Here is a 21,869-nt window from a genome sequence, read left to right on the forward strand (position 1 = left end):
TCTAGGGCCAAATGACAATTTTTTTGTGATGTTTTGGCTACGAAGAGTACAGACCTGTAGCTATAATATGCTGCCCTTACATACAGCAGCATATTAAGCCGCCAGCTCTGTTTTAGCCATGTAAAATTTACATAAAAGAAAAAAAACAAATAGGACAAAGTATATAAGCCAAAGCCTGAAAGGTGAGTTGCAGGAGTAGCAGAATACGACTATTTGCCCCTAAAATCAAAAGCTTGCCGTTTTAGTCAGGTTACTAGCCTGAGCTTCTTACCAGAGTTTTTTATTGGTGCAGTGGAGTCTACAAACAGGATCATGATATTCCAACTCGTCGAATACCACAGGACTACAGGTCGTTGAGGAACCATCATGTGATTGAGAAGACCCTAACGGGCTTTGCCTTGCCTGAAAGCTTGGTAAGAGACACACCAATCTACCATTTCCCTGGTCACGGATGGTAACGGTGTCTGTTAATCTGTACAGATCTGACACAATCAGCTTGTGTCCAAACCTAAGAGCAGAGAAAGCAGAAAAGTGCATTAAACCTCCAAGAGGAAAAATGGCAAAAGTTAGTTGTTTTCTTAAAAGGGCTTAGCAGGGGGGATTAGACAAGAAAAAAAAAAAAACCAACACAACTACCACACACTGTTTATTTAATTATCCATGTTTTCCTAATCGGATACAACCCCTTTAACTGAAAAGGTTAGATACTTACTTTTTCTCATAGATTTCTGTAAATTTAAACAAAGGCAAGCAACAAGCAGGAGCATCTTGCAGGATGGAAATCGTGCCGAAGCTGTTCAGAGAAGTAGAGAGAGATCAGCGATGGATCAGACACCACATTTTAGGTTTTACCCAGAGAGAAGCATGAATGGAGAGAACAACTTAATGTACTTTACAGCAAGTAAGGGCTTTGTATATGAACGGTGCATATTACCTTAGCAACGAAAGGGATTTATTGGCTGCCCCTGTGGCCAAGGACACCTGGATTCTCTTGCTTCCTATCTTGTATCTATGTAGACTGTTAACTGCACAAATGGCTTCCTGAAGATTCTCCATCTGTACTGTGGCCTTTAATTGATAGTCTGTATGAGGGCTGAGCTCAACATGTTTTAACTGCGAGAAACAAAAAGAGCATATTTCGAGAGATGCTATGGTGTGGCATCTAGAATTAATAAGGGCATGTTCACACGTTCAGGTATTGATGAGACTTTGGATGCGAATTCCGTGCATGTAATTGAATAGTGTTTTTGTAACTCCAGTTCACAAAATTTGTACCGAATAATGAATATATTGAAAATACCATCATGTTCATTGTTTGTGCAGATTCCCCAAGCAGGCGCCGCAGATTAGCCCCACTGAATTATAAATCGGTGTGCGGATATGCTGGCACATCCTGAGCAGAAGTCAAAGCTTTAGCCTCGGATTTCTGCTAAGGATTTTTGGAAATCCAACACAGCCTTATATTTCAGCAAAAGCAGTGTTCCCTACTATTGACTCACGAGCCACATAACCCCTCCGTGTGACATTCTAGCTGTTGCTAGATGCAAGGACTATTGTGCGATGTCATACCACTACTGAAGAAGGTAAGGACCATATGGCTGGCACTTGATGCCAACCTAAGAACTGCATCACAAATGTTCCCAAATTTGGATGGACAATTCGGCTGCTCATATACAGTATAATCTCCTCACATGGCAGACTTGGATTGACCTGTAATTTTTGTATACTAAGAGTGAATACAGTGGGGAGTGGGGGCTGTACACAGGGAAATTTATATATGGACTAAGAACAAAGATTCCATCAAAATGATTTTAAATATAATGTTCCCAGTCTTATTTCTTCAGAATTCCCAAGAGGCTATAGAGGTACAGGGATTGTGAGTAGCTTAGGTTAGCAAAAAGACCACCAAGGACAGGCTGTTGACACTATCTATTTTGTATAGCCATATAGGGGTTAAATAACCCTGGTAAATACGGCTGGTGATCCTGGATTGTGTGCTTCTAATACATACCTTCCCATGTCTGGAAAATATCTCACGCAAAGTTTGCAGAAGCTCCTTCCGAGACCTTCTATAATCCAGATTCCCAATCTGAATATCAGCACCATTTGCAAACGGATCAGAAGATGGGTCAGTAGCACCAGTCGGAGTAGTTGGTAGGGGAGATGAACAGTTGGAAACACTTGGAGACAAATTCCTTGGGAAGAGAACATAAATAAAATGTGCAAGATACCAATACTTTTAATAACTTCCATTCCCCCCCCCAAAAAAAAAAAAAAAAAAAAAAAAAAAAAAAAAAAGTATAAATATATATAAAAAAATAAATAAAAGTCTTACCTTGAAGACCATCCACTGTGAAATGATCCAACAGGACTTAGTTGCCTAGATGCTGCCAGTTTGCTGAAAGCGGATGGATTACTTATTTGAAAAGAGGTTTCTTCCTTCTCTGGTTTCTCCACAGGAGATTCAGAAATGGTTCCACTGATTGGGACCTCCCGCCTAGACAACAGAAAACGGAATGTCATAAATGGCAGTGCCAAAAGTGGCTTTTTAATACTTTTAGTGTCAGAAAGAGAAAAGCGAATGGTGGCCTATGGATATGATTGACGTACATGGTGGGAGCTTTCCTGGCACAGACACCAAGTGGACACTGCAGTGTGAATGGAGCCAAAGTTTAAAAGTCTGCAGTATGAAGGGGTTAAAAGTCAAAGTTTATAAATCCCTAGAACATAAAAATGGCTGTGAATATTCACATGTATGTAAAGGTTTGCTGGTGCTGATCATTGGGGGGGGGGGGGGGGGGGGGGCAGAAACTTAATACAGATTTCTATCTGTAATCAGATTGACTAACATTACAGTCAGCCCCTACCCAGCTTTAAATTGTCGCTTACAAAAAACCGAGTGAAATCAAGTATAAAATGTCCAACACATCAAATATAAATAAGGCAGACTCAGGTTTCAGTAAAAGACATTTCCTGTCCCTTTAAATCTACACTGGTTACAGCTGGCCATACACACAAGATAGTGAGCGAATGCTCATTTGGCCCGAAAGGAACTTCATCCGACTCAAGCATAAAGCTGTACTTTTGGACGTATGCGCACAGCTCACTAAACCAGGCGTGTCGGATGCGAGCTTTGACCAGACTGCGTTAAATAGGCCTAGTTTAGCGCGGACCTGCAGATTATAAACACTGGATCCAACGTAAACCTACAGGGAACAAGAAGCAGAATCGTTTAAAGCGGTTTTCCAGCTAATAAACATTGATGGCCTATCCTCAGAAAAGGCCATCAATAGCTGATGGGTCAGGGTCAGAGTTCTGGGACACCCACCGATCAGATGTTTTAAAGGTTATACAGCACTCGTACGAGTGAATGGGAGAAAAAGGCCACCAATACCGGTGAATCACCACTAAATGTGTCAAACATTCACAGTGAGAAAGAAATGAATTTGGGGGGGGGGGGGGGGGGGGGGTTGGGGAAAGCAGCGCTCATGTGAACGCTGCGGTCCCTTCAAAAAAGCTGATTGGCAAGGGTCCGAGGACTCAGACACTGACCCATCAGCTATTGATGGCCCATCCTCAGGATAGCCCAATTTTTATAGTCTGGAAAACTCCTTTAAATCCTATGGTCCTGTCTTACTACCACGTATCCTTGAGATTTAGAATGGGGCTTTGCGTCAAAATAGCTTAATGTGCTTCAATGAACGATGTTAGAATACTAGTGATCCTCAAGCATGATCAGGATGCTCAAGTTCCAGAATCTTCTAGACCGAACTCACTTATCATAGACATTTAAATATTAGCGAAGGTATTGAGCAACCGACTTTCTAAAAAGGTGATCACCACCATTAAACACCCTGTCCCCTGGGTTTAGCTACTATATTCCTCCCCTAGAGGTAGAATTAGGTCAAGTAGTCTTCCATCTGATGTTAATTCCCTACACAGGGGTGTCCCTGGTCACTTCTATGGTTTGCGGTGGCAACGGAGCCCCTGGTGGCAGCACAGAGTATCTCCAGAGGTAGTGGGATTTAAAGAGGCTCTGTCACCAGATTTTGCAACCTCTATCTGCTATTGCAGCAGATCGGCGCTGCAATGTAGATTACAGTAACGTTTTTATTTCGAAAAAAACGAACATTTTTGTATTTATGCAAATGAGGCTTGCAAAAGTCCAAGTGGGCGTGTATTATGTGTGTTACATCGGGGCGTGTTTACTTCTTTTACTAGCTGGGCGTTCTGACTAGAAGTATCATCCACTTCTCTACACAACGCCCAGCTTCTGGCAGTGCAGACACAGCCGTGTTCTCCAGAGATCACGCTGTCGTCACACAGGTCCTGCATCGTGTCGGACGAGCGAGGACACATCGGCACCAGAGGCTACAGTTGATTCTGCAGCAGCATCGGCGTTTGCAGGTAAGTCGATGTAGCTACTTACCTGCAAACGCTGATGTTGCTGCAGAATCAACTGTAGCCTCTGGTGCCGATGTGGCCGACACGATGCAGGACCTGGGGCAGGAAGTGAGTGACGTCACAGCGTGACCTCTCGAGAACACGCTGTGTCTTTGCACTGCCAGAAGCTGGGCGTTGTGTAGAGAAGTGGATGATACTTATCAGAACGCCCAGCTAGTAAAAGTAGTAAAAACGCCCCGATGTACGCACATAATACACGCCCAGTTGTACTTTTACTGTAAACACGCCCAGTTGTACTTTTGCAAGCCTCATTTGCATAAATACAAAAATGGTCATAACTTGGCCAAAAATGCTCGTTTTTAAAAAATAAAAACGTTACTGTAATCTACATTGCAGCGCCGATCTGCTGCAATAGCAGATAGGGGTTGCAAAATCTGGTGACAGAGCCTCTTTGAGTACAATGATCTGCATGAATAAGTAGCTTCATATGCAGACGCTTTGCTTTTAGATAATTGGCCTGGATCTCTGCAATCTGTCATGTCTATTATTGGATTGCTCTCCAGTCTGAAAATTACGGTTGGACTAAAATGTTTTCCCCTTGCAGCGTCTTAGTGACTCTTTCATTTAGGATAATGTCCGCCTTAAAAAAGCCTCCACTTTTAAAATATTAAATAACGTCCTTATTATACGGCCTTCACTCCTCAAATTTCAGCGATAACATAGGGATTGGTGCAAATTGCCTGCAACGTAACAACTTGTAAAAATGGTTCTTATGCCACAACGTTTAAACTGGTTTCATGGGAAGCCAATTTGGGGCATTTTCCAGCGAATAAATGCGTAATCTGATGTGGTGGAGAGGTGTTCCAAAAATTAAGCTTGACACTTTGCATAAATCTAAAGGATGATGGGGAATTGGCCATCCCTAATCCCGGGCTGTACCGCCATGCTGCAGCACCTGCGGGGGTGTGGGCCTTAACCTATGTTTTCAGGGAGAATTTTGGCTGAATCAATCTGAATTACTTGCAGCCCTGAAAGCTGGTTCTCTGGAGTCTTACTAACCAGGTCTTCCCACTCGTGTATATTTATAATATATGGTGGAAAACTAGACAGTTGCTAGATATTATAAGATATACTATTTATACTCTGATTTGGCCGAGTCACCTTCATCCTGAATTCCATAGGTTTGACTCTTGAATCTCTGGGATGTAAAGCTCAAATGTCGTATCTCCTTCTGGAGGGTCATTTTAAGTCACTTCAGCAATTTCAACAGGATTTTGGACTCCCTTCGGGAGAGCACCAGACAGCCGTTCAAACAGTACGTTTGGGTAAGCAATCATTTATTTGCAATATTAACCTCCAACTTGTAGGAACACACACACTACAGGGATCTGAATACCATTATATTTTTGTATTGGTCCCCACTGTTGCTGGCTGCTGCGTATAGTGGACATTGTTATATTAATTTGTTTGGCTTTGATGGATTGTGTCAGTAACGTATTATTTTTCTACAATTCTGTATTTGTGCGTGTTTTTTTTTCTTCTTCTAACTATTGAAGAATAAAATTTATATTTTTAACTTGATTTGGTGTGCGATTCGAACTCCTCTTATATAGGTTTAGTGTTTCAATGCGTGGCGTGCACTCCAATACTATAAAGGTAACTCATGCTATTAGCCCCATTGAACATGTGCATTGATTAGGGACCTTAGGAATTGTTGTTGTGCTTTGGTTTTAGACCTATGACAGTCCTAGAACTGCCATAGTTTCTTTCCCACTGCCCGATTTTGAATTTCCTACTTTGTGAGCAAATGTTTTCCCTACTTTGAGGCCTATATGCGGATTGTACTACCATGTCATCCCCGCATCCTAGACAGTGCTAGATAATAGTAGACAAGCCCCTACCAGGAGGTCACCTCTCGGTTTTGATTTTTTTTTTACATATTGTGTAGGTTGAATGGTCTGGTTTTTATTGATGTGGAGTTATGTTACGAAATGCCAGGATAGGTCACGTTTTGGGACCTTTAGTTTACCAGGATTTCTACAACAATCTGCAGTACCATATTGTTATCAGGCTCTCCTACTTATTGTTGTCCTATGACTAGTGTCATATGAGGTTGGGTTGAGCAGATTGCCCGCACCCCCTTCCTACATGGTGTTGTGCAATATCTCAATGTTCTTTGCAATTTATGATTGATTTAATTGGCCTACCAAAGAAAGGGTTTTTATATCAATTAAAAACTACCTCCAGACATTCTGTAACTTCAAGTATCTTTTTACATTCCATGTCCCATCCCCAAATACATTTACGCTAGATACTCTAAAGTCTATAAAGCCTCATTTTGCACTAAAAGCAGAGGGTGCAGCTACGCCTTCCTATGAAAAGTCAGAATGAGATCATAGATCCCGAGGGTCGCTACATCATTTTAGGAGGATACCTGTTTCACAAGAGATTCTGTATAGTTGACACATGAACCAAGGACCCTATCCCTTTCTTCACCTCAATACATTCCTTGCTGGACCCTCTGCAATTTGAATACCTCATTTGGTGTGGTGACTTTAATAGCAAGCTAAATTGGTCATGTGCAACCAGCCTATTTTCTAAAAACTCACTGGCAGATGTCTGATGGGAACACGTTGTTTCCATAAGGGCTATACTTATTTCTCCCCCACCCGCCGACACTACACAAGGATTGACTGGGTTCTTCCCGGCACCCTAACCCATCTCCTCTATGCCAGACACATCCACTGCGCATGGTCAGTCCACAATGTGGCAATAGCTGAATTTTACTTTACCAGTGGGCTACGACTTACCACAAACAACGCATGATATATGTGCTAATGAACCTGAAATTGTTGGCATAAGTGGTCAGGAACAAGCAGAAAGTTAATTCGGTGCATAAAATATACGATCCTTCCCATGAGTTTTATACTAAACAATATATTCCGAAACCGCTTCTCCATCTGCGGTTTATTTAAAGTCTTCTGACCAATTTTCCGGAACCTCTTTTTCCCCACAGCTAGAGAGACACCCTAAATGCCCCTGCTGGATGAGGAGCAGGTCAAGGTCATCAGGATATCCTCATCCCCCAGATTAGAAGCTACTGAAATCAAATGCCTCTGGGTTTCGTAGACGCAACCACCACCGTCAAGCCCCAATAGAACTACAATAAGGTTGCAAGAATAATGCTCAGCTGGGGTTCAACCAACAGCTATTCCAGCAAACTTCTAATCTACTTAAATACTGAACTACTAAGGGGGTGGGGGGGGGACAATTTAAAATAGACATTCGAAAGTCACCTGGGACGTTCCACTAGAAAGGAAGACCTACCTTTGAATAGCTTTGATGGTTTTCTCTTCTATTCCAACACTTTTTGTGGTCACAGACACATGGCTGGAAACAGAAATGCCACTTTGACACAAAGAATTAAGTTTATCCCCATTTTTCTTCCTCTCTTTTTCTTGAGGGTTTCCATTTGTCCTACTAGATACTTTGGACTGCATTTGACACAGTTCCTTGAACAGGGAAAAAAAAAAAAAAAGTTCTATATATTTTACAATGAAATAACAGTACTAGTGTATGTGAGCAAACGTAAACTTTACGGTGGGGTCACCCACACAGAGCGGCTAATCCAACGCAGGAGGGCTTTAGTTACATTTGGGCAGGAACAACGTGGTTTTGTGAATTATAACCAGGTGTCCTTATGCATTGTATTGACTGAACCCACAAGGACATTCACCACAATCCCGTACTGTCATGTAATAATTCAGTACCCCATTATATGCCTCAAACACTGGCTTACCTGCAAACTTTTCACATTTGAGTTTTTATTAGAGCCGTGAGCAGTCTTGTTTGAAGAACCTTTGGCGTTTGACGGTGCTTCAAGCTGATCTTTAGTAGCGAGGCACAGCTTGGTGTTCTTGTTCACTTTTTTGGGGGACTTGGATTTGTCCCCATTGTTGCAGTTAGAATTCTTTGCTTCAGTTACCTCACGATTTTTAGGTGCAAAGGAAATGGTGATCCGGTTGCCAAACACATCCTCGTTCTCCATGCGTTTCTGAGCTCGCTCTGCACTTTCTTGATTGATAAAGCGTAGAATGGCGCTGCTGCCAGATATGCTCATAACTTTCCCTCCACAGTTATCAGAAAGGCGTCGGAGGCGGTTACTGATACTTTTTGCATCTCTGTTTGTTGGCAAGTTATATACATATAACAGAGTATGGCACTGCTGCAAGAGAGAACAAAAGGAGGCGTTTCAGTTATTTTTTTCATAAAATATTTAAAGACTGCCACATTATAAGTGCCCTCTCTCCTACATAAGATGATCGGCGCTATAATGTAGATGACAGCAGTGCTTTTTATTTAGAAAAACGATCTATTTTCACCACATTAGGAGCGATTTTAGCTTTATGCTAATTAGTTTCTTAATGCCCAACTGGGCGTGTTTTTACTTTAGACCAAGTGGGCGTTGTACAGAGGAGTGTATGATGCGGACCAATCAGTGTCATGCACTTCTCTCCATTCATTTAGACAGCGCATAGTGACACTGGGTTGTTCTCTATGTGCTGTCTTATACGGACACATTAACGTTACTGAAGTGTTTAGACCTTGAATAGACATTCCTTCCAGCCAGGACAGGACGTCTATTCACAATCCCGGCACTTAGTTAACGTTTGTTTGGTACTTACAGCAGAGCAAGCGTAATCTCGCGAGATCACGCTGTAAATGACAGGTTACAGAGAGATTACTCTTTGCTCTGCTGTAAGTACCAAACAAACGTTAACGAAGTATCGGGATTGTGAATAGGCATCCCGTCCTGGCTGGAAGGAATGTCTATTCACTGTCTAAACACTTCAGTAACGTTAATGTGTCAGTATAAGACAGCACATAGCGAACAACCCAGTGTCACTATGCGCTGACTAAATGAATGGAGAGAAGTGCATGACGCTGATTGGTCAGCGTCATACACTCCTCTGTACAACGCCCACTTGGGCATTAAGAAACTAATTAGCATAAAGCTAAAATCGTTAATAACGTGGTAATGGATCATTTTTCTAAATAAAAAGCAATGCTGTCACCTACATTATAGCGCTGATCTCATTATGTAGGAGATAGGGCACTTATAATGTGGTGACAGTCTCTTAACCAAAACAAGGAGGATAGGAGGAGGAAAAAATAAATAAATAAAAATAAAAAAAACTCAACTACACACAATCTTAAAGAAAAGTCTTACGATGTCATTTTAATCTCTATAAAAAAGTCTTTTTTTTCCCAACCTGGGTAGTAAGTCATGACGCTGCTCCTCTAAGGCCTTATTTACACAAACGTGTATTACGCGCGTAGAAATCACGCGCGTCGCACAGACTTATTTAAGTCAATGGGGCCGTTCTGACAGGTCGTGATTTTCAGTCAGCGTATGTCCGCTACGTAAAACTCACAACATGTCCAATACTTGCCCGTGTTTCGCGCAGTACGCACCCATTGAAGTCAATGGGTGCATGCAAAACGCTCATGGCATACGGAAGCACTTCCAGGTGACACGCGTGATTCGCGCTCCAGCTCTTAAAGTAGTGAAGGGAAACAAAAGCCCCTCCTTCTTTACGGTTTAGTAAACCTAAAAATTGAGTGCCATAATGATGCCGGCTGTGCGAAAATCACGCAGCCACGCACCATATACAGATGCCACACTGAACTTCTGCACGCGCGTAACGCAGCGTTTTTCACGCGCGCAAAACTGACACGTTCGTGTGAATCCGGCCCAAGTAAAAGAGCGAATGCTACTTCATAGGAAAGTGAGTGGCACATTCTCGAATGCAGAAGTGTAACACATTGTGTCACGTAAAAGCTGTATACAACGCAAGTCATGCTAGAAATATTGTACCTGTGGTTTTAAGGGTAGCCTGGGAGGAAGGTCTGAAATAAATTCTTCAAAGCGGATGAGCTCATGTGCATGGTGAAGCAATGCTTCAGAGGCTTGGTTCTTGTGCACAATTATGATATGGAAACCATGGCGGTGCCGCAGGTCACTTATTTCCAGAGCAAAGTTAACATCAGCTTGATATGCAATGACAGGAAAAAGGAAACGCAGTTGTGAAGTGTCAATAAGCAGCAGCAAAAGCAAACTAAAGTGTGTGCATTTTGTATTGGAGTGGGAAGATGCAATGTTACACTTACTGGAAACCAAGACCACGGTAGCTGGAGACGTGTGTGTGTCTGCAAACCTCCTCAAACTCTGTCTGAGTTTATCATCTGCTGCGTTCTTCGCTGTGGCATTAATGTGGGCCACAGTTACCTGTAAAGGGACAAAAAGTGATAATTTAAACACTTTTGGAGCAATGCTCCGGGTTACTTCCTACGGACAATTACAGCAGGGAGCAGGAGAGGGCAGCATATATTGTCACTTGTGAAGAGGGAGAAGAGGTCTAGTCTAAAGGTGGCCAATACAACTGGGATAGTGGCCGACAGCTATGCCTCCCAACACCCCGATACACAATCGGCTGGGCCTGCATGGGGGGGTGGGGACGGGGACGACAGGGACAAACATCCCATGAGGGCAAAGGATCTCAACATGCCCGATCCTTCTAACCCGCCCGACATCTGCAGACGGCAGAGAGTCAGGATAACTTCACACACACTAAATGCTCGTCCGGTCCCGCTGAAACTGGCAGACGTTAATGTAATGTGTATGGGCACCTTAAGAACCGTCCAGTATCACAATCCAGACATTAGTCATATGAAGTCTGTGTTATTACCTGACAATTATTAAGTTCCTCAATAACTTCCTTGTTCTCTTTACTGATATCACAGACACAGATGAACTCTGCTTCTCTGTGACCTTTGAAAAGCCGCTCACGAATCCGCTTTACTACGCTGACTGCTGAACGACCACTGGGGACAGAACAGTTTTCTATGTCCCAAAACACACCAATAGGTGGCAGATTTTCCTGCAACTGTCCAGCAAGCGACAACTCTTGGGATCCTACAAGTGCAATTGTAAGTTAACATGAGAAAAAAAAGTTGAATTAAAAATAATAAAAAATAAATTCAAGGCAACAGATGGAATTTAAAACATTGACTAGACTAACCATATTTTTGTGACGCTTTACAGAAGTTCTTAGCAAGTAGAATTGCCGTTTTCTTCACATTTCCTTGGGTTCCACAGCCATTGCACACTGGATGAGCAGCAGTCTGGGCATTTGGAGGAGGAATATTAGGCCATATTTTATTTGCACCAGCTACACCATTGCCTGTAGGCTTTATGTGGGGAGAAGGGGGGGAAAAAAAAAGTTTATAAATAACAGGTTTTAGTAGATTTCTAATCCGCAAATGGATTGGCAGTCGAGCACGCGTGCTGCCGCTCCATTCTATGGGAATAACAAACCGTAGAATACAGCGCTTGGCTGTTTCAGCAAGTCCTATAAACATGGAGCGTTCCTGCGATCGGTTGGACACTTAAGGTTCACACAACTCTCACCTGTCCTGTGGAGAGGTAATAAATTATCGATTCTGGGAATACCCCTTTAAAATTACAGGCTTCCAGCAGCACTTGCAAATTTATACAGGTGCTTCTTAGTCAATTGGAAGTCTGTTCATTAGTGAGTTATGCAATGTGTAAGTCATGCAAAATCACCAGTTTTCCATCTTAATTTTTATTTGCCAGTTCATCTGGTCTTAAAGCTGGGTTCTTATGTTGCGTACGCACCACAGCCGATGTGTGCCTGCAAAGCAGTAAAAACCGCGCCAATGGATCAGCCCAGTTTGCAAAATTGACCTCAGGTACAAGCACTTTTATGGTTAATGGCTGCGCAGTTACGCAGCTGAACGAAAGCTTACTGCACAGCCATTAACAATGAAAGTGCTTAGCCTTCAGTCACTTTACAAACCATGCCGATCTACATGTCGGAGACACATTGCAAGCTGCAAAAAAAGCCATTAAAATGGGTTTTCCCATGAGGGACATTTACGACATATCCACAGGATATGTCATAAATGTCAGATAGATGTGGTTCCCACCTCTGGGACCTGCACTTCTCTCGTGAATGGGGCCCCCCTAAACCCTGTTCAGCCGCTCTGTTGTGGCTGAATGAGGTGAATTCTGACCATAAAAAGGTGGTCAGGAGTTACATAAGTCCCATAGAACTGAACAGTAGTTACGGAAACCGCATAGCTCGCATGCTACGCTGCTTCCCTAAAAGCTATTCACTACTATGGGAGTTACGGAAACAGCGTAGCCCAGCGTGCTACGCCGTTTACGTGACTCCCGACCATATAACCAGGAAGTGGCCAGGAATCAGCGAGATCAGACAGAGCTAGAATGGGGTTTAGAGGGCCCCGTTCCAGAGATAGTTGCGGGTCCCAGAGGTAGGACTCGCATCGGACATTTAAGACATATCCGGTGGATATTCCAAGACAAATAGTAGGACACCAGCACACATCTCCAAAGCGGTTTTATTGTCAAAACATCCACGACAAATGGGCAACGTTTCGACCCATAGTGAGTGTAGGGTCTTGGTCAAGTAGACCCTACACTCACTATGGGTCAAAACTTTGCCCGTTTGTTGTGGATGTTTTGACAATAAAACCACTTTGAAGATATGGAGATGTGTGCTCTTGTCCTACTATTTGTCTTGGAATTTACATTATGCCGGAGTGGGTTTGCCGGGCTTGACAGCGTGCACCGCACCAGTGCGGCTTCAAAACCTTCTATTTTTCTTCATATCCTGTGGATATGTCATAAATGTCCCCCATGGGAAAACCCCTTTAACAGTACAAACTGTCAATACATTCTGATTTGCAATAGAGATTAATTGGAGTGGTGTATATTATAAAAGAGCGTCCACAGCTATATTAGAGGCACATGAACGCATCGCTGTTGAAACAGAGGACATTTAAAATCAATAATGACTTAAACCAACCTTTTCCAAGCAGGCTTCACAAAAGGAAGAGCCTTTGAGAAACACAGAAGGTGCAGTATTCAGATGGAGAGAACTTGTGCAAAAGTGTGATAACATTTCAGACGGTGTAAGATGTTCGTTTAAAAGCAGTGCAGGCCCAGTGAAGTCTGAGTAAGGGTAGTATCCTGGAGAAGTCCCATAGGAAGGAAGGTGAAACTTGTGTAGGTCACCGTGAAATGGATTTAAGCGCACGCTCGTACAGCATGGAACAGAGTGAGGAGGGTGAAGGTGGCAGGGAGATAGATGTTTTTCCATACACACATTTGAGCAGTTGGGTGAGTGACTGCTGCACGGCCCGGACATAGCCAATTTTTTGAAGGGACTTTCAGGAGGTAAGGGTAGCCCCGGGGATATCTGACAAGTAATTGTGCCAGCAACATTTTTGTCCAGAAAAGGTTTAGGGTGAATGAAACCACTCCCATTGAAACGAAGATCAGATGTGCAAGAGGTGCCATTAGAACAAAGTGCACAGCAGCTTACTTTGAGTCCAGTTTGAAGATGGATTGGCTTTACGGGAGGAGGTTGGATTTTGGAGAGTGGGAAGTTATTTGTGAGAGGTTGGAGTGGAGGTGGGGGAGGTGGTGGTATATCTTTCAGTTGCACAGTAGGTCTAGTGCTTGCCATGTGGCCTTTCTGCAAGTAAAGAAGAATTGACTAGTTAACACAAAAAAAAAAAACAAGCGACAAGAGGTTACTAGGCGTATACAATATTCCTTTAGGCCATGACCAAATGTTCAGGATTGTGATCAGATCTGCCTAAATCCTGATTGATTTCGCTCATACTCCGCTAGTTATGCATACGACTGGCGTATACCGCAGTGTCATGCTCAGGAAAATACCTGTGCAGAATGATGGACGCACTGTGGATCATCTGCCGCAGATTCCATGTGAAAAGCTGTGGGTTAGCCCCATTGAATTACAATAGAGCTAACCCACGTGCCAATTGTCTGGCCAATCAGCGGCGAAAATCAGACCTTCAGCTGTGGATCTCTGCTAATGCATTTTCTGAACAATGATGTGGTGTGAACATAGCCTTAGGCCAAGTTAGCATTGTGCGTTTTTTTTATTGTGTTTTCAAATGCAGCCGAAAAAAAATATCTAAAAAAAACAATGCAGGTTTTTTTTTTTTGTTTTTTTTTTTAATGTTTCAGCTGTAAGTCTAACCATTAGGCTATGTTCACACGGGGTCTTTTGCCGAGTTTTTTGACGCGGAAACCGCGTCGCAAAACTCGGCAGAAACGGCCCGAGAACGCCTCCCATTGATTTCAATGGGAGGCGTCGGCGTCTTTTTCCCCGCGAGCAGTAAAACTGCCTCGCGGGAAAAAGAAGCGACATGCCCTATCTTCGGGCGCTTCTGCCTCCGACCTCCCATTGACTTCAATGGGAGGCAGGAGAAAGCGTGTTTTATGCCCGCGGCGCTCAATGGCCGCGGGCGAAAAACGGCGCGATAATTGCTATTCACACGGAGTATTTTGGGGGAGGAATATCTGCCTCAAAATTCCGTTTGGAGCTTTGAGGCAGATATTCCTCCCCCAAAATACTCCGTGTGAACATAGCCTTAAATTCAAAACCACATTACAATTGAAACATTTAAAAACCTGCATGCATTTTAAAAAAACAAAAACAGGATGTTTTTTTTCAGATGTGTTTCTGTAGTCTACATTTCCAAACGCACAAAGTGAAGCCAGCCTTATACTTACAGTACATTGTATGTGTTCCCTTATATTTCAGAAAATTGCATAAGTATTTAACCCCTACATATACAGATTATCAGAATTGTGATACAAGTGTGAGAGATCCAATAAAGCTGAAAATTACCGGACCTGTGATTGTGTCAGCAGATAAAAGCTATTGTGTAATACTGTCTGCCAAAGACAGGCATGAAGCCAACGGGAATTTTTATTACCTTGCTGCTTCTCTGCTTTATCAGATTGCCATTGCTGTTTACTTATGGGCTATAGATTATATTCAGGAATATCTTAATTGGCCAGTCTAAAAAGGCTTTTATCAGGCAAACGAGCGTTCACAGAACGCTTGTTCCTGATAATTGACCTGGGCAACGATCAGCCGATGAACGAGCAAATGCCCGCTGATCGTATCGTACTAAATACTGAAACTATTGTTGTCGGCAGCACATCCCCCCCCGTGTAAACAGGGAGACGTGCTGCCGACACGATACTAATGTATGGGGACGAGCGATCGCGCTCGTCTCCATACACAGCTCCTTGTGAAAGGAGCCAACGAGCGCCAATCAACGTGCTGTCTAATTGATCGGCGCTAGTTTACATGGCCCTTGTCAGACCGTGTAATACCAGCTTTAGTGTTTAACTGCAGCCGGTGAAAAATGACTGTCAAATCATCTGGTCCCCAAGATCTCAGTTTGGGGGGGGGTTGTGCGAGGGATTTTTTTTCTATTAAAGATTCAGCGCTGGTAACGGTCAGCTGGAAGTGATATTCATTTATACTGGGAACGGGCTAAGGTTTCCCAGACAGAGGAGCTGGAGTCTATTTGCAGGATTTAAGGACATTTTCTTACCGGTGTCTCTCCAGCCGCAGGTAAAGCCTGATCAACAGCTGAGAAGCAATTTGAGAGTTTCCATATCCAGGGCTCCGCATCCTTATCTTGCCTCTGAAGCCATCCAACAGACTTGGTACAAATGTTCACCTTCTCATTCCCTTCCATTATACAGCCACTTGCAGCAAGTCAGCATCCTATAGAGCCATCTTTCTTTCATTCTTCCTTCCTTTCAAAACAGAACATGGAACGGCAGATTAACATTTTCCCTGTTGCTTATATAGCTCAACATATTCTGCAGTGTCGTCATCACTCACATCAGTGCCTGTCCCCAATCTAGTTTCTCTATGTCATTAACCTACCAGTATGGTTTTGGACCCTTTAGCTTATGTTCACACTGAACGAATTAGCTGCTGAAAAAAAAAAAAAATCTGAGAAGAGGTGCATAAATTGAGCTGTCTTCTTATAGCAAATTGTCCCTATTGAGTTCCCAAAAGGGAGTGAAAATCCACTACAAATCGGAGGTTGCAACTTGCTGCGAAAAAGCTGCAAAGCCACAAAAAAAAAAACCACACACCACACATTTCCGTCTTAACCCCTTTACGACGAAGGACGTATATATCTGTCTTATGCAGGAGCTAGTTCCCGCAGAAGGACAGATATATATCCGTCCTCTGATCGCGTGGGTACTGCCAGTGTACCCAAGCGATCGGCGGAAGGAGCACAGCTATTATACACAGCCTGGCTCCTGCCCCAACTGCCGGAATCGTAACATGCTCCAATTCCGGCAGTTTAACCCATTACGCCTCATTCACACGACAGGGTCCGAGTGTCGGCCGATAAAATCGGCCGTTTTTCCCTGCCATTTTGCCTCCGTTCCGAGCCATGTTGTGGTTTTTAACGGCCGATTTTGACCCGTTTTCCATCAGTTTTTTCCCTGTCCGTTTTAAAAACGGATGAATTTCATTTCAATTTGTTGCCACACACAGCCCTCTGCAGGTAATGCCACCCAGCCCCCTGCAGTCAATGCCACCCAGCCCACTGTAGGTTGCACCAATCCCCCCCCCCCCCCTTCCAGGAGAAGTCACTGACTTCAAATGTCCATATATGGACAGTTTAGTGAGGAATCCAAGGTGTTCGGGTATTCCGCTTCAGAAGTGAGTGAGGATAGATAGACAAATGGATCCAGCAGCACCGGTATAGTGTGGGTGCAGGCCCAAAGGGATAGACCAAGATCCCAATTACACAAAGAGCGAAAATCAGGCAGCACTCAGTTTATGAAGGTGAAAAAAAAAAAAAAAGAGGGTACTTTTATTGTCCCATAGGCAACGTTTCAGCTCCTTCCCCTGGAGCCTTTCTCAAGCGAGAAAGGCTCCAGGGGAAGGAGCTGAAACTTTGCCTATGGGACAATAAAAAGTACCCTCTTTTTTTTCACCTTCATAAATGGAGTGCTGCCTGATTTTTGCGCTTTAGATAGATAGAGAAATAAATACATGGCCATAACTCGGGACACATTCCGGTGATGGCCGTGTATTACCTGGCCCCATAGACTTCTATGGGAGCCGGGCAAACGGCTGAAAACAGGGCATGTCCCATTTTTTTGATGGCCAGGTTTCCAGGGCCGTAAAAAAACAAAATAAAAAAAATAAATAAAAAATAAAAATAAAAAAAAAATCGGTCGTGTGAAAAGCCCGATTAGGGGTTTATCGTTCCTAATGCAGGTGAGTGATGGCCGATTTGTGAACGGCTGTCACACGGCCGGGAAACCCTGTCATGTGAATAAGGCTTAGATGCCGCTGTCAATAGCGACAGCGGTATCTAATGTGTTTGACATAGGGAGGGAGCTCCCTCTGTCTTCCCATCGGTGCCCATGGAAAGAAATCACGGGGCACCGTTGGGTCTCCATGGCAGTCAGGGGCCTAACAAAGGCCCCCAAGTCGGCCTTCAGCAACTGCCTATTAGGCCATGCCTAATAGATTGCCTGTCAGTTTAAGGGTATGTTCACACGCTTAGAAAAACGTCTGAAAATACAGAGCCGTTTTCAAGGAAAACCAGCTCCTGACTTTCAGCCGTTCTTTAAGCAAACTCACGTTTTTTTGGAGCTGTTTTTCTATAGAGTCAAAAGCTCCAAAAGTAGTAAGTCTTTTTACGTGCCTTTTTTTCCAAAGCCACGTAAAAATAAAAAAAAATAGCAGAACAGAGCGCCGTATTTCCCATTGAAATCAATGCGCAGATTTTTGGAGGTGTTCTGCTTCCGATTTTTCAGCCCGAAAATAAGCAGTGTGAACATACCCTTACATTGACCGGCAATAACGCTTTGGTATACTAAGTACACCAAAGCATTATATATGCGATCAGCAGATCGCATGGTGAAGTCCCCTGGTGGGACTAAAAAAAAATTAAAAAAAAGTGGAGAGTTTATGAAAAAATAAATAAGTGGTTTTATTTAGTAAAAGTGTCAAGACAAATAACACACACACGGTTTACCCGCGAATGTAACGACTTGAACAATAAAATTAAACACATTAATTAAACTGCCGGATGGACGGCGTCTAAAATAAATCGTGAAAAACAAACCGCAAAATTCTTGTTTTCTCCCATTCCCCCCCATAAAAAAAAAAAAGTTAAATCAATGTCCCATGTACCCCAAAATAATACTAATGAAAACTACACCTTGGCCCCCAAAAATCAAGCCCACATACGGACACATTGACGGAAAAAAAAAAAAAAAAAGTTACGGCTCTCGGAACGCTGCTAAGCAAAAACAAGTCGTTTCTTTTTCTAAAAAGGGTTTTTTATTGTGCAAACGTAGGAAAACATAAAACCTTTACATATTTGGTATCCCCATAATCGTGCCGACCCATAGACTAAAGTTAACATGTTATTTCCGCTGCATAGTAAACGGCGTAAATTTATAACGTGAAAATCAATGCTGGAATAGCTGCTTATTTTCAATTCTCTCCTAAAATAAAGTTAATAAGTTTAGATATATTATATGCACCCAAAAATTGTGCAATTGAGAAATACAACTCGTCCAGCAAAAAACAAGCCCTTATACGGCTAGGACCAGAGAATAAAAGGAATCTTGTTTGCAATTATTTTTTAGCATAAGAAAAAAAAAAAAAAAGCCTGGCGTGTATCCACGGACCTCACGTTTTAGACTAGATTCAAACGGGCGTTGCGCACCTCGGATGTGGAAAAACTAGCGTTTTTCATGTCCGAGGTTACATCCATGCTGTGGGGCACGATATCACGCAAACCCCAGAGACTAGTTTCTATGGAGAGATGCGTCAAAAACCATAGGACATGCCCTTTTTTCTCATGGTCCGTTGAAACAACGGCCGTGTGAACGGCCACATTGAATAATATGGGTCCGTGTGGCGGCGGTTGTTTCAACGGCCGTCACACGGACATTTAACACGTTCGTGTGAATAAGGCCTTACAATGATAACCGTAAAATATAGTTCTCTAGGACAAGGACATTTTTTCTTTGTTTTTTTAAAGAAAAAAGAAAAAATATGAACACATCTGCCTATTCTAAGCAGTAAAGGGGTTTTCCAGCCAAAAGAAAATTAAGGGCCTATCCTCAGGATAGGCCATCAATAGCTGATGGGTCGGGACCTGACCCCCGGTACAGACTTCTATGGGCCTGCCCGTGCCGTAATTACGGCCTGAAATAGGACACGTTCTATAATTTTAAACGGCCCGGGCACCTTCCCGTACGCAAACGGGAAGGTACCCGTGGCCAATAGAAGTCTATGGGCCCGTAATTACAGGCGTTTTTACTGTCGTGCGCATGGGGCCTAAATGAGTGTCGACAATTTGCCATGAGCAAGAAGAAATGAAGAAGCGCTCGTATGAGCGCTGTGGCCCCTCCAAAACCGCTGATCGGTGGGGGTCCCGGGAGTCAGACCCTGACCCATTAGCTATTGATGGCCTATCCTGAGGATAGGCCATCAATTTTCTTTTGGCTGGAAAACCCCTTTACAGCTTAGAATAGGCAGATGTTTATTGTCTATTTTTTCTATTCTCTTGTCCCAGAGAACTATATTTTACGGTTATCATTGTAAAGCGGCTTCAATGCTTCTTGCTCACAGCAAATCATTGACACTCATTTAGCAGTGATTCACAGGTTTTTGCAGCCTTTTCTTGTATTGAACTGAATGGGAGTGCTGCGGCCCCTTCGAAACAGCTGATCGGCAGAGGTCCCGCGAGTCAGACCCCGACCAATCAGCTGTTGATTGCCTATCCTGGAGGCTAGGCCATCAATTTTTACTGACTAGAAAACCCCTTTAACCCAACACATCAAGTATCCAGCTTGGAATAAATGTTTTTAGTCGAGAACCCACAGCTTCCCCAAATGCTAGGTATGACAAGGAAAGACTACTGGAACTAACTCCAATTCTGAGAAAAGGCGTGTCATGCAGATGGGGCTACCTGGGTCCTCTGCCATAAGTTTCTTTTTTAGACAGGCTTTTTGATTTCATAGCTGGAACACTGGTTTCCTATACGAAGCTTTAATTAAAATTTTTTTGCTGATTGAAGTTATGGAATAGATTTTTTTTTCGAAATCAAAAGGTTTTCTGTTTAAGCAATTTTCGACTTGACTTTTTTTTACATCGATGTATCCTGCATAGCTGTATCATCCTTTCAGCCGATTGTCTGTTCAGCTGGACAGAATCGGCTGAGAGGACGATGCAGCGTCTGTGTATAAAAGGATAGATGGAAGTTGTAGAAAAGTGCTTAAAAAAAAAACAAAAAAAAAAAAAACCTAGACATTCCAAAGTATACATAGCCTTTACGTCAAACGTTCCCCAACAATGAGGAAGCAGCTGGTGAGTGTTAATTCTCATAACAGGGGGGGGACGGACAACAAAATAAATTCATCAAACCAACTACCTGATGCCCATTGAATTTGTAATGTGCAAATACGCCATGCACTCGGTAGGGGACCCCACTATTACATCCGTTTGCCCTAAAGCAAAAAAAAAAAAAAAAAAAAAAGTGTTCTAAAGCATATATCCCATCTTCCTATATGGTGTAGTAGGAGGCCTGACAGATGAGAATTACATGAGGAAGACATCCCACTGCACATAAAGGAGAAAACAAAACGGATAGTTAACCAGTGATCATAAGAAATGAAACTAGACAAACCAGTGACAGCAGATTTCATTTTAAAGGGATTGTCTCAACGACAATCCTTGTCCATATCCAGACGTCATAGAAGGGGGGCACTAATGTAGACCCTCTGATGTACTCCGATGATACTGTTAGTCTAGTGGTCAAAGCTCACAGATCTAGAAGATTCGGGAGCCAGCAGTGGCACAGCTGAAAAATACCATAAGGGTATGTTCACACGGCAGCGTCCGTAACGGCCGAAATTACGGGGCTGTTTCCAGGAGAAAAAAGTCCCGTCATTTCAGCCGTAACAGCATGTGCAGGCGCTTGAACGCCATGTCCATTACGGACGTAACTGGAGCTGGTTTTCCATGGAGTCCATGGAAAACGGCTCCATTTACATCTGAAGTAGTAACATGACACTTTGTCGCGGGCGTCTATTTACGCACCGTCTTTTGACAGCGACGCGTAAATATACGCCTCGTGTGAACAGACAAACGTCAGCCCATTGCTTTCAATGGGCAGATGTTTGTCAACGCTGTCAAGCCGTAATTTGGGGGTTAAAACGCCCGAATTACGTCCGTGAATAGGCCGTGTGAACATACCCTAACAATTCATTGACAGGCCAGCAGTGTATTACAATTAGGCCGGATTCACACGAGCGTTTTGCACGCGCAAAAAAACACGGCGTTTTGCGTGCGCAAAAGGCACTTGACAGCTCCGTGTGTCATCACCATATGACGCGTGGCTGCGTGGTTTTCACGCAGCCGCCATCATTATGACACTCCGTTTGGATGTTTGTAAACAGAAAAGCACGTGGTGCTTTTGTTTCCATCCATCCTTTTCACAGCTGTTGCGCGAATCACACGCGTCCCACGGAA

The 21,869-nt window shown here is 43.2% G+C and overlaps 1 protein-coding gene across 7 annotated transcripts in view; it reads right to left on the reverse strand.

Annotated features, from left to right (window-relative positions):
• MARF1 (meiosis regulator and mRNA stability factor 1) overlaps window positions 1-21,869 on the reverse strand; it is a 61,584-nt gene that overhangs the window by 31,164 nt on the left and 8,551 nt on the right. For 6 of the 7 annotated variants that reach the window (XM_075830149.1, XM_075830150.1, XM_075830147.1 and 3 more), the window contains exons 2-14: window positions 15,892-16,099; window positions 13,317-13,988; window positions 11,487-11,655; window positions 11,154-11,380; window positions 10,576-10,693; window positions 10,283-10,455; window positions 8,204-8,629; window positions 7,732-7,916; window positions 2,336-2,497; window positions 2,012-2,195; window positions 935-1,113; window positions 713-793; window positions 272-508 (exon numbers count right to left, since the gene is read on the reverse strand). In XM_075830149.1, coding sequence (XP_075686264.1) covers window positions 272-508; window positions 713-793; window positions 935-1,113; window positions 2,012-2,195; window positions 2,336-2,497; window positions 7,732-7,916; window positions 8,204-8,629; window positions 10,283-10,455; window positions 10,576-10,693; window positions 11,154-11,380; window positions 11,487-11,655; window positions 13,317-13,988; window positions 15,892-16,038 — 2,960 coding nt within the window. In that variant the 5' untranslated portion in view covers window positions 16,039-16,099. The remainder of the gene's footprint in view (window positions 1-271; window positions 509-712; window positions 794-934; window positions 1,114-2,011; window positions 2,196-2,335; window positions 2,498-7,731; window positions 7,917-8,203; window positions 8,630-10,282; window positions 10,456-10,575; window positions 10,694-11,153; window positions 11,381-11,486; window positions 11,656-13,316; window positions 13,989-15,891; window positions 16,100-21,869) is intronic. The other variant, XM_075830151.1, reaches the window with a different exon arrangement.

The sequence above is a fragment of the Rhinoderma darwinii genome, chromosome 6 (assembly GCF_050947455.1).
Source record: "Rhinoderma darwinii isolate aRhiDar2 chromosome 6, aRhiDar2.hap1, whole genome shotgun sequence".
NCBI classification, from domain to species: Eukaryota; Metazoa; Chordata; class Amphibia; order Anura; family Rhinodermatidae; genus Rhinoderma; species Rhinoderma darwinii.